Genomic DNA, 13,413 nt, shown 5'->3' on the forward strand with positions numbered 1-13,413 from the left:
TCTGGCATGAGCACTGACCTGCACAGGACCTCTTGTCTGGCATGAGCGCGTAGCCCTCGCTGCAGCTGCACTCGTAGCTGCCCTCCGAGTTGGAGCAGTGGGTGTCACAGCCCCCGTTGGTGATGGTGCACTCGTCGATGTCTGGGGACAAAGGACAGGTCAGGCAGCAGTTTGGGTCGTGGGTTGGGATATGTGCCTCACAGCAGAGGTGCTGAAGAGGACACCAATGCCTTCCCCCCAACCACAGCCACCCACACTCCCTCACCGGCAGATTTGGCCGTCGCTCAACCGGGAGGTTCCCCCCTCGTCCAACCCTCCAACGCCCCGCTGAGGGTTATAAATAACAGACAAGACACCAGGAGGGCTCTGGGCTCATCCTGGGGTCCTGGAATGACTCTTCGGCACAGAGGAGGACTCACCAACACAGCCCTGCCTGTCCAGCGTGGCCTGGAAGCCCGAGTCGCACGAGCACTGGTAGGTGCCGATGACGTTGATGCAGCGCCCGTTGCGACACAGGTTGTCACTGAGGGAGCACTCGTTGATATCTGGGGGGGGAAGAGCAGTTGGAGCAGCCAGCCGGGCTGATTCCCACCCTGGGAATCACCTGGTGCCCACCCCTGGGTCTCCAAACTGAGTTTGTCGTTGCCCCGTTGGTCGGTGCTCAGCGAACAGCAGAAGGAACAACGTAAGTGTAGTGAAACCCTGGGAACAGCACTGGTCCCTCCTGGGTGAGGGTGTTCTAACCATATATTACAGAATCACAGGGTGGTTTGGGTGGGAAGGGACCTTAAGGATCATCTCATTCCACCCCTCTGCCATAGGCAGAGAAACCTTCCACCAGACCAGGCTGCTCCAACCTGGTCTCGGGCGCTTCCAGGGAAGAAGATATTTGTACCCTCGGCACGAGACCTGAGCTTCCCTGTGTGATTCCCTTTGAACCCTCACTGTGACAGAGGTTTCCAGCCTCTCACCTATGCAGGTGTTGCCCTCAGCTGTCAGCTCGTGGCCAGGGGGGCAGATGCACTCGAAGCTGCCGTCGGTGTTCATGCAGATCCCGCCCCGGCACAGCAGCGGGTCCCGCTCGCACTCGTTGATATCTGCGCACAACGACATCGATTGTCCCCTTCCAGAGGGTTTTCCAGCTAGCAGGGCAGTGCTGGTGCCAGCAGCACAGTCCCCACCACCAGAGGGACATCCCAAAAAACACAGGGATATCCCAAAATCACCCGGGATTGGGTGAGTCCAGTGGACTCCTGGTTGAAATCACAACCTTGACCTCAGCAGGACATAAAATGTGACATCAGGAGCAAGGACATTATTAGCTTTGTGCAGTTGAGCCAGCAAGGACTAGAAGGATAATTCCCAGCCCCCCCCATCCCAGTACATTCTCACAAATCCCATCAGCAGAGGAAGAATTCCTTGGAAAACGTGTGGTTTGTTTGATAGAACACCAACAGACCTTCTTGGGAAGAGCCTCCCCAGCTCCAGTGTCACACATGGGGGTAGGAAATAACTCCCACATTGCTGGAAAAAAATCACATGTGGACCAAAAAGATGGAATTTACAAGGAACTGGAGAAATCCCTGGAATAGGTGAAACTGCTGGGAGAGAGATGGGATCTGTTCAAAATGAAAAATAAAAACCAAAAAGGGATAGAAAAGTTTATAAACGTCAGACTGGAAAACCCAAACAAGGGAAATTCCTGGAATGGTGAAGTGGTGATGGCTGGAAACAAAAAAAACAACACAAGGAGGAGATGAAAAGTGTGAAGCCTTGTTATCAATGGATTATCCATGGAGAGAGACCTTGGAGAAGGCTCTTTGTGATCTTCTAAGATGCTGTCCAGGTAAGTCTTTATGTGCTTCACAGTCACATTCCTTGGAAAGGGCAAGTGCTGGGATGAATCTGATCCTTTAACTTTTGAACCAGGAGTCTGAGGTTCTTTGTTCTGGTCCCAGAATGGAGTTTGTCAAAATCAAAAGATTTTGGGTTCTTGAATACCCCTAGAATTGACTGGAGATGTCCTGCAGTGACAGGAAGAGGGTAAAAAAACCAGGGAAGCCTCCCTGGAAGTGCTCAGAGGATTCATCCACAGCTGCACCCTGAGAAATGGGAATTGAGAGCACAAAGCCTTTGGGTGCAACAGGAAGGAGCTGAGGGAGCTAAAAATCTCCCCCAGAAACCCCTCAGTGACAGCAGAGACAGGGAGGGAGGTTGGATGTGTGGGAAGAACCCAATTTCTTCTCAGGTGATTATTTTTCAGATTCTAAACTTGAAATTAAGAGGGGAATATTGCACCTTCCTTGGATAAAACACTCTGATGGGATCTTCAGGTTATCCACAGCTACAGGGGACTGGAATCCACCCAAAAATGGGGGTGACAGGTTCTTATCAGACACTCCCCAGGAGCTGTGCCTTGAGTTCTCCACGGTGGGAGCCTATTCCTGGTGAATTCCAGGCTGCATTTTCCCTGCTGTTGTTGTCATCCACAGCCACAGGCTGGAAAGAATTCCTCCCTCAGGAGGCTGGAGGCAAACAGAGGTGGGAAAAAGTTAATCCTGGAGCAGAGGAAAGGCCATAATGTCACTTAGGGGTGAGGTGACTCAGCTCTCTGTCACCTCAAGGACAAGGTGGAGTTGGATTTAATATAATAATGAGCAGATAATAATGAGCTTTAAATAAATAAAGGACAATTTATATATAAAGATATTAGACATGTCACTGCTGCAAGGAGCCAGCAGGTTGTTGGTGGGGACTGTGACAGTCTCAGTGTCTCAGAGGAGGAGGAGGAGAAGGAGGAAGATGATGAGTGGGAGCTGTGGGAACCCACAGCACAAACTGCAGGGAAAAAACAAACCCCAGGCCAGTGGCAGGGCAGGGATTGGTTTCAAAGAACACAGAGAATAAAACATGAAAAATAAATAAATGGTGTTGAATCACACCGAGGACTGAAGTGGTTTGAAAGTCCAAGCCAAAGCAGAACATCAGGAGTAGGTCAGTGAGACAAGTGAGTCTGGCTGGACAGACGAGGAAAAGAACATGGAATGCCAGGAATTAGAGGACAGCAAGAGTCTGGCTGAGCTGTTGGAGAAGAACTGAGGTACTGAGGTCACTGATGGGATTTTTTTAAGCTCCAAACAAGAATTATTAAATTGAAAACAGATGAGACTCTGACAGAGTAAAAACAAGCACTGGGCGGGTGGGAGGAGCTGTAAAGAATTATCTGAGGATAAAGGACCGTGAGCTTGGCAGGTGAAAGAAGCTTTTACAATTATAACTGAGAAGTGAGTGGGGCAGGAGAGTGTGGATGATCCACCAGAACTTCTCAGGAAGGAATTGATCCCTGAAAATGTCTGGGGAGCTGGGCAGGGACCTCTTTCATGGCTGAGGCTGGTATGGAACTGCTGCAGAGCCCAAGGAAAGGTGTAGGTTAAAATATCACACATAGTGATATTTAAATATCACATAAAGTGAGACCAGGCTGAGAGGCATTTTAGAAGAGATCCAGTGGAAAGCAGCCCAAGAAAAACAGGATGAATCAGCAAGGTTCTGAGCTGGAAGAGACACAATCCATCTCCTGGTGGACCTCTTGCTCAGCAAGGTGTATCTCCATGTCCTCCTGCCAGGGGAGGCATTTGATTTAATTTGATTTAATGACACGTGGCTGGAGGATGGACTGGGACAGCAGGAGGCCAAGCAGTGCTAGAAAGACAAAATTTAATTTATCTCCTAATACAGGAGTGGAAATAACAGGTCTGCTCATCTGCCAGGGTGTTTGAAAATGGTTTAGTGCAAGGGTTGACCACGTGAGGTTAATAATGGGTGGAGATGGGGGGGTGTTTAGAGTGGGGAATATGTAAACAACCACAGGATCCCAGAATGGTTTGGCTTGGAAGGAACCTGAAAAATCATTCAGCTCCAACCTCCTGCCAGGGGGGGGCAGGGACACCTTCCAGTGGCTGAATTCATCAGTGGCCAAATCAATAATGGGTGGCTGAGAAGGGGAAGGAGATGAGACGTCACGGAAAGTAAAAGGGCCAAGTGGGGGAGAGAACTGGAGCTCTCAAAACACCCAGTCCAAGCTGCTGGGCTGGCACAGCTCCACCAGGCACTGGCCAGTGCCCAGGAGAAAGGTGGCAGGAATGAAAACACCAGGCATGGATCCTGTCCCAGCTCAGTGGCAATGCCAGGCTCGAGCTCCAGCTGCCGGGGGCTGAAAGGAGAGGAAGGTGAATGGCCAAGGTCTGGGGCAGGGGAAGGTCTGAGGGAAGAGGAGCATGAAATGAAGAAGAATGGACCTGGTTCAAGGACAGGAACGAGCACAAGATGAAGAAGGAAATACAAGGTGATCAGTGGGTGACCTCTCCCAGCTCTTAACTCAAGAATCCTTCACCGGATTTTTCCCCTCCTCTGCCCAGTTGCTGAGGGGAGGGAGACAAATTTAACTAATAAATTAATAAATAATAAATTTAACTAATATCCCCACTCTGAGTCTGTTTTCCCACTCTGATGGTGACCAGTGGGTGAGCTCTCCCAGCTCTTATCTCAACTCACAAATCCTTCACCGGATTTTTCCCCTCCTCTGCCCAGTTGTCGAGGGGAGGGAGATAAATTTAACTAATCAATTAATAAATAATTGATAAATTTAACTAATAAATTAATAAATAATTAATAAATGTAACCAATATCCCCACTCTGAGTCTGTTTTGCCCATGGTGGTGATCAGTGGGTGACCTCTCCCAGCTCTTATCTCAACTTACGAATTCTTCACCATTTTTTAAACCCCCCTTCCCCATTTCCAAGGGGAGGGAGAGACCCAGCCAGAGTCAACCCACTCCTTCTGGCCAAGGGCAGGTCCTTATGAAATGAGAGCAAGGCCTAAAAGAGTTAACTGTTGATAACCCCTGACACCTGCTCTGCCTGTGCTGCTGAAGAACTCGTTCTGTTCTGCTCGCTGGACCCAAACCTAATCATAAGAAGGCTGGAAACTACACAATCAACCTGGAGGTCATAAATTAAGACAGGGTGGACATTTGACTAGGAGAAAAGGGCTTAGAGCCAAGGGTTTCTGCAAGCTTCAGTAGTCAGGATGTTAACAACAGAAAGGTGAGGAGGTCAAAGCGAGAAAGAAGAGAAACAGGCCCCCGATTTGAGGCTGAAGGCCAGAATGAGCACCAACACTCAGTGCCAAGAGAAGAAACTGGGAAGCACCACCCTAAGCTCTGCCCAGACTCCACCTATTATTAATATGTATGATTAGATATTGTAATCATATGAATATCCATGTTAAAATGTTGCAATCGTGTATGCAGACTGTATAAACCCCCTGGTTTTGCATCGGTGCTGTCCTAGGTAAAAAAAGGTTTTCCCCTGGAGTTGGAAAGTGGTTAACTCCAGGGGGGTGGTGTTTCTTGGTGTTGACCCCATCAGCACCCCTGTAAAATTAAAACAGATCACACCAGACCGGAAAAGAAGGATGATGATGTAGTTGGAAGAGAGGCAGCCACGAGGGAGTAGGGGCCAGTGAGCCCTGCTGGGGGCCAAAGCCAGGAGCTGGGGGCTGCAGGAGCTTGGAACAGGATTAAACTGCCTTGCCCCCCCCACATCTGCTGCCACGCTGGCAGTTTGAGACAGAACAAAGGAGCTTTGGTAGGATGCTTTGGGCAAAGACTGAACTGAGAGCTGCCCTAAATGTTCTGACTCGAGGGAACTCGACCCCTCAAGGAAGGGATTTCCATGGGATGTCTTGCATTCTGTGATATGACTGTGGTGAAGTGAGTTTTGTCCCTGCTGGCAGTCCACGGGTGAGACCTTCAGCTGGAGCTGAAGGGCTGAGAAGAGACCCCCTTGTGTGTGATGGAGAGAGAGAGAGAGATTTCAGCTATGACAACTCCAGCTACGACTGCTGCTTTGAAGAGGAGAGACACTGCTGCCCTGAAAAGTGGAAAGGGTCTTTTCTTCTTCCCTTCTGAACTTTCACTGGAGGAAAAGGAGGGACTTGATCTAATGTATATATTGCTTTACCATAGGAGAGAGAATTGTGTATATAATGTATTATAGTATTTATTTGTGTAATAATTGTAATATAATTCCCTTACCCCCCCCCTGTACTGAGTTGTGTTATGTCTGGAAAAACCTCTCACACTGAAGTAAATTGTGGGAGGGGGATGTTGGACTTGGAAATCGGATTTCTGAGGGTCTCAAACAGGCGCCTTCGAGCGAGTTTGCCCGGCGCGAGCCGGCTCGCTCCCGACACCGGCCGAACAAACACCTCGCTGCTTGCTCAGAGACAAAAAATTCTTAATTCTGAGGGGTTTTTTTTTCAGCATCACTTACCCATGCAGTTCTTCATCATCATGAAGCCGCTCTCGTAGCCCTCGAAGCACTCGCACTCGAAGCTGCCCGGGGTGTTGACGCACGTGCCGTGGCCGCACAGGTCGGGGGAGATGCGGCACTCGTCGATGTCTGTGGGGAGAGGGACATCATGCCTTCAAAATCTGCATCCTATTCCTATTATTATTATTTATATTATTATTATTATTATTAATAATATCATTATTTATATTAATTTCACGAGGGGGGTCCCTTACCCGTGCAGTTCCTCTCCTCAGCGTCCAAAGCGAAGCCGTTGCCGCAGATGCACCGGAAGCTGCCGATGGTGTTCCGGCACGTGCCGTGAGTGCAGAGGCCGGAGAAGACCTTGCACTCGTTCACATCTGGGGGTGGAGAAGAGCAGAGCTTCAGCGGGAGGGGGTGTCTCATGAGCCCAGAGCCCCCGGGGCGGGCAGAGGGCCGAGCACCGCGAGGTGCTTTTCCCGGCTTTCCGCTCACCTTTGTAGAAGGGCCTCCCCGAGAGCACGTCCCCGCGGTTGGCGAAGCCGGGCCCGCGCGGGCAGATGGCCTTGAACTCGCCGGTGCCCGGCTTGGGGCACTCCTCGCAGTCGCTGCCCCAGGCCGAGCCCACGGAGCAGCAGCACATGTCCATGCGGTACTTGCCGGGCAGGGGCTCCGTGCACTCGTCCTCGTCCCAGCGCATGTAGCACTGCTCCACCCGCACGTCTGGGGGGCACAGCAGGGCTCAGCAACCCCCCTGAGGCGCCCACCCGCCGCCAAAACCAACCCTGGCACCCTCTGGGACTGGGTTCGCATGGTAAAAACCACCCTGGCACCCTCTCTGGGACTGGGTTCACACGGTAAAAACCACCCTGGCATCCTCTCTGGGACTGGGTTCACACGGTAAAAACCACCCTGCCGCTGGCTTCACACGCTCCCTGGAGTGGCTGTGGCTGGGGAATCATCGAAATGACCCAGGAATGGGCTGTTCACCAACAATGCCTGGCACCCTCTCTGGGACTGGTTTCATATCATCCCTGGAGTGGCTCTGGTTGGGGCATCCTCCAAGGAGTGCCCAGGTTCACAAACCGCTCCTGGCACCCTCTAGGACTGGCTTCTCACAGTAAAAACCACCCTGGCACCCTCTGGGACTGGCTTCACATCATCCCTGGAGTGGTTTTGGCTGGAGCATCCTCCAAGGAGTGCCCAGGTTCACAAACCACTCCTGCCACCCTCTGGGACTGAGTTTCACAAGGTCCCTGGAGTGGCTTTGGTTGGGGAATCGTCCAAACTGCCCAGGAATGGGGCACTCACCAACCACACCTGGCACCCTCTGGGACTGGCTTCACAAAATAAAAACTACCCTGGCACCCTCTCTGGGACTGGCTTCACATGATAAAAATCACCCTGGCACCTTCTGGGACTGGCTTTACAACATCCCTGGAATGGTTTTGGCTGGGGCATCCTTCAAACAGTGCCCAGGTTCACAAATTACTCCTGGCACCTCTGGGACTGAATTCACAAGGTCCCTGGAGTGGCTTTGGCTGGGACATCCTCCAAACAGTGCCCAGGTTAACAAATCACTCCTGGCACCCTCTGGGACTGGCTTTACAGCATCCCTGGAGTGGCTTTGGCTGGGGCATCCTCCAAAGGGTGCCCAGGAATGGGCCATTCACAGAATTTGCTGAGTAGGAAGGGACCCACGTGGCTGCAGCACTGGCTCCTTCATTTCTCTCTCCAAGGGCCGGTGTTTCCCCAGGCAGGTCAGGCACCGACCTCTCCTTCGCACCAGGGCTTTCCATGGGGGCTTCTGGTGCCCCACAGACCCTTCTCACAGAATCCTGGAATATCCTGAGCTGGAAGGGACCCACAGGGATCATCCAGCCCAACTCAGCCCTGCACAGGACACTCCAACAATCCCATCATGTCCCTTGGAGCGTTGTCCAAACGCTCTTTGAACCCTGTCAGGGTTGGATGCTCAACGACTGCCCTGAGGAGCCTGTTCCAGTGCCATTCCCTTTTTTTTTGGAATGCTGTGGGAGATTTCACAGCATGGACATGACCAGCCTGGATTTACTGGCAATAGGGCCAGCAAATGGCCCTTCCCTGGTGCTGGAAGCACAGATGACCCCTGGGAAGGGCAGAGGTTTGTCCCTGTGTGCCCAGGAGTTGGTTCAGGGCTGCTGGGCCGTGTCATCAACCAAAATTAGGTGATTTGGCCACTTCTGAAGTTGTTCCACCCAGGAGGAACAACTGCTGGACTCGGGGACACGAAGCTGTGGCAGCTTTGCCTCAGTTCAGCTGCCAGGACCTGCCAGCAGGTCCCTTTCATGCTGTCTGCAGGGATGAAGACAAGGAGAGAGTGAGGAGCTGCTCCATTCCCAGGTTCATGGAACCCTGAGGAGCAGCCCTGGAACCCTCCCTGGCAGCAAGGTGGCTGTTGGTCCTTGGGGTCACTCTGTCCTTCCCAAAAGATGCCACCACTCAAATTCCCAAGAATTCCTGCTGCACGTGGCAGGGAGGGGGAGGTTGGAGCCCCATAGAGGGGCCAGGCTTTGGGTGAGAGGAGGTGCCCTTACCCACACACGTCCTGGCAGTGCCATCCAGGGTCAGCCCCTCGGGGCACTCGCAGCGGAAGGAGCCGGCGGAGTTGACGCAGCGCCCGTTGGGGCAGACGCCGGGGAACACCTCACACTCATTCACGTCTGGGGGCACAGAAACAGGAGAAGGGCGTGAGACTGGCACGGGGGCAAGGCCAGCACGGCCTCCAGGGGCTCCTGGAGGAGATGGAAGGAGCCCAGAGCTGCCCTGCCAGACTAAAAAGGGACAACTCGCTCCATGAAAAGCACATTGTCCCTGCACGGCCACAGCCAAGCCCAGCCAGGGTCTGAGCACAGACAGACAGACAGACAGAGGCCACAAAGCCACAGAGAGCCCAGCAAAGGGCCAGAAGGTGTAGAACCTCCCCTCCCAGACCTGGAGAGGCAGGATAGCAGCAAATGAACAATGAGCATGATCCTGATGGAAACAGTTTCCCGTGTCCTGCTGGAACTGTACCTTCACAGGTGACTCCCTTCATCCGGGCGTATCCCCGGGGACAGGCAGTGTCTGCAAGGAAAGACGGGAATGTCAGCACAGGAACAGGCTGCTCCTGCCTTCCTGATCTCCCAGAGAATCAGAGAATATCCTGAGCTGGGAGGGTCCCACAAGGATCATCAGTCCAATTCCTGGCCCTGCACAGACACCCCAACAATCCCCCCCTGTCCCTCAGAGCGTTGTCCAAGAGTTCTGGACATGTTCCTCAGGGTTTGCTTTTGTTCTTCTCCACCCCCTGCCCCTCTTTATTTAAGGAGTTGGGGCTTGATTTGTCCCCTACGAACACAGAAACATCCACAGCAACAATGCAGCAGGATTTCTGTAGAATCTTGAAGTATCCTGAGAGGGAAAAGACCCCCAGGGATCATCAGGACACCCCAACAATCCCTCAGAGGATCATCCAAACCCTCCTGGAGCTCTGGCAGCCTTGGGGAATAACCATTCCATGGGGAGCCTGGTCAGTGCCCACCACCCTCTGGGGAGGAAGAACCTTTCCCTGAGATCCATCCCAACCCTCTCCTGGCACAGCTCCATGGATTTCCATGGAAAAATGGGCAACACAGGGCAGGGAAGGATTTCAGAGCAGCTGGAATTTATCAGGGATCCTACAGGGTAAAGCACAATTTCTGGATTTACGAAAGCAAGTGGGAGGGGAATGGATAAGACAGAGTTGGAGACTGGATTTATTCAGAGAATCCTGGAATATCCTGAGCGGGAAGGGACCCTCAGGGATCATCAGGACACCCCAGCAATCCCCCCTTGTCCCTCAGAGCATTGTCCAAACCCTTCTGGAGCTCTGGCAGCCTTGGTGCCGTGCCCACTGCCCTGGGGAGCCTGGGCAGTGCCCACCACCCCCCGGGGAAGAAGAACCTTTCCTTGAGATCCATTCCAAACCCCCCTGGCACAGCTCCAGGCGTTCCCTGGGGGACCCCTGTGCCAGGCAGGGCCTCACCGATCTCGCAGCGCTCGCAGGGGCTGCCCCAGGCTGCCCCCAGGGTGGCACAACACTCCGACTTGAGCGTGGCCCCGTTGATGTTCACCTCGCAGCGCCCGTCCTGGATGTTGAGCCAGCAGGTCCCTTTCATGCTGTCTGCAGGGATGAAGACAAGGAGAGAGTGAGGAGCTGCTCCATTCCCAGGTTCATGGAACCCTGAGGAACAGCCCTGGAACCCTCCCTGGCTGCAAGGTGGCTGTTGGTCCTTGGAGTCACTCTGTCCTTCAATCTGTGGGGCCAAGTGGGTTCCAGCAGGGACACAAACCCTGCTGGTCCCCAGAGCCCTGTCCTGCCCTTTTCCCATTCTCAACCTGCTCCTTTTCTGGGTGGAAATAATCCTTTATCTGTTTGTCCTGAGATGCTTTGCAAGGCCCTGACCATCGAGGAGTGGGAAGTGGGAACCTTCCCATGGTCTTGATGAGAAAGGATCCACTTTTTCTTGATGTGCCTTAATGTCACCACACCCCCAACCCATCTGCTGAGGGAGAACCCACCATCCTGATGCCCTGAAGGATCCCCTGGTACCCCATAGGGATCCTGGGTTCCCCTGGGACCCTGTGTGTGGGTGCAGCACAACCTGAGGCTGCAGCTTTCCAGGTTCCCTGGAGGCAAGAGAGACATTAACTGGCACCAAAATCCAAGGGAACACTGAGTGGGAAGGAGAGGTGTCAAAGGATCGTGGAATCCCAAATTGGTTTGGGTTGGAATGGACCTTAAAGTTCATCTCATTCCACCCCCTGCCACGGGCAGGGACACCTTCCACTAGCCCAGGTTGCTCCAAGCTGGCCTTGGACACTTCCAGGGATCCAGGGGCAGCCACAGCTTCTCTGGGAAAACCTGTGCCAGGGCCTCCCCACCCTCACAACCAGGAATTCCTTCCCAATATCCCTTTGACAGTGGGAAGCCATTCCCTGTGTCCTCTCCCTCCACCCCTTGTCCCAAGTCCCTCTCCAGCTCTCCTGGAGCCCCTTCAGGCCCTGGAAGGGGCTCTCAGGTCTCCCTGGAGCCTTCTCTTCTCCAACCTGGCCTTGGAAAATTCCAGGGATTCAGGGGCAGCCACAGCTCCTCTGGGAAAACCATTTCAGGGCCTCCCCCCTCTCCCGGGGAAGAGTTGGAATTCCATGACCTTTTTGATCCCTTCCAACCCAAACCATTCCATGATTCCACAGCTCTGAGAGGTGTTTGGTTCCCTCCTCCCAGGGAGGAATTTCCCCCCCAACACCCAACCTAAACCTTCCCTCCTCCAGCTTAAGGCCGGTCCCCCTCATCCCACCATCCGTGCCCTTGGAATGCCAGGAAGGCACCGGGAATGCCCAGCCAGGGGTGCTGGTGGGCACTGGGATGGCCAGTCCAGGAGAAGGTGCCCCCCTTACCCACGCAGATGGTGCCAGTGGGGTCCAGTTTGCTGCCAGGGGAGCACTCGCAGGCGAAGGAGCCGGCGTTGTTCCGGCACACGCCGTTCACACACGGGTTGGACGTGCACTCGTTGATGTCTGGGATATAAAATGCATAAAATGTAATATATAAGTATCTAAAATAGCTAAAATAGAAAATATAATAATAGGTAAAATATATAATAATTTATGAAGGATATAAAAGATATTAAATGTGTAATAAATATCTCAAATAGTTATAATATAAAATACAATAATACATAAAATATATAATCATCTATGAAGGATATAAAAGATATAAAATGTGTAATATATAAATATCTAGAATAGATAAAATATAAAATACAATAATACGTAAAATATATAATAATTTATGAAGGATATGCAAGGATATAAAATGTATAAAATGTGTAATATATAAATATCTAAAATAGATAAAATAGAAAATACAATAGGTAAAATATATAATAAACTATGAAGGATACATAAGGATATAAAAAGTATAAAATTAGTAATATATAAGTATCTAAAAAAGGTAAAATATAAAATATGATAATATGTAAAATATATAAAAATATATGAAGGATATGTAAGGATATAAGAGATATAAAATGTGTAATAAATAAATATCTCAAATAGTTAAAATATAAAATACAATAATAGGTAAAATATAATCATCTATGAAGGATATAAAAGATATAAAATGTGTAATATATAAATACCTAGAATAGCTAAAATAGAAAATACAATAATATGTAAAATATATAGTAACCTATAAAGGATATGTAAGGATATAAAAGATATAAAATGTGTAATAAATAAATATCTAAAATAGCTAAAATAGAAAATACAATAATATGTGAAATATATAATAAACTATGAAGGATATATTAGGGTATAAAAGATATAAAATAGGTAATATACAAATATATTAAATAGCTGAAATATAAAATGCAATAATGTGTAAAAGATATAATAATCTATGAATGATATGTAAGGATATAAAATACATAAAATATAATAACACATATATACTAATATATGAATATGTGAAGATATAAAATATATAAAATCTATAGTAGATAAGCAGATATAAAATATAATATGTAAAATACAATAATATTTAAAATGTATCGTAATCTATAATATGTAAGTATATAAAATATAGAAACTAAATAATATATAAATATATAAAATGTACAGGATATAAATAAATGACCTCTGCCACCTGTCTGACCCCAATGTGAGGTCACACAAAATTGGCCATTTTTCACCTCCTTTACAGAAAATCTGCTTTTTTTCACTAAACTTTCCTGTGCCAAGTGCCAGTTCTCAAATATCTGAGGACTTTGTGGACAGGAAACAATTTCTCCCACTCCAAACCCCAACCTTTCAATCAAATGCCCTAAAACTTGCAATTTTGGTCAGGCTTCAGCTAAAATTTTGAGGGCCTGGAGGAAATGGTTCTGGTTTGCAGGCACTGAAAAGCCCAGATGTTCTGGGTTTGGGTGTCCACTCCTTTGATGGAAGTGTGAAACTTCACCCTTAGGGAAAAAAACCCCAAACCCACAAACCCCAAAGCTGGAGATGAAACAA

At 49.9% G+C, this 13,413-nt stretch overlaps 1 protein-coding gene across 1 annotated transcript in view; it reads right to left on the bottom strand.

Moving 5' to 3' along the window:
• The window catches only part of LOC113957184 (fibrillin-2-like), a 99,959-nt gene that overhangs the window by 28,760 nt on the left and 57,786 nt on the right, over positions 1 to 13,413 (bottom strand). Inside the window, 10 exon segments of the mRNA XM_027664404.1 lie at positions 19 to 141; positions 420 to 545; positions 972 to 1,097; positions 6,337 to 6,465; positions 6,591 to 6,716; positions 6,832 to 7,059; positions 8,913 to 9,038; positions 9,391 to 9,441; positions 10,382 to 10,519; positions 11,797 to 11,916. Of these exon segments, the coding sequence (XP_027520205.1) occupies positions 19 to 141; positions 420 to 545; positions 972 to 1,097; positions 6,337 to 6,465; positions 6,591 to 6,716; positions 6,832 to 7,059; positions 8,913 to 9,038; positions 9,391 to 9,441; positions 10,382 to 10,519; positions 11,797 to 11,916 (1,293 nt within the window).

This window comes from Corapipo altera, unplaced genomic scaffold (genome assembly GCF_003945725.1).
Source record: "Corapipo altera isolate COAL_440 unplaced genomic scaffold, ASM394572v1 96, whole genome shotgun sequence".
In the NCBI taxonomy this organism is placed as follows: Eukaryota; Metazoa; Chordata; class Aves; order Passeriformes; family Pipridae; genus Corapipo; species Corapipo altera.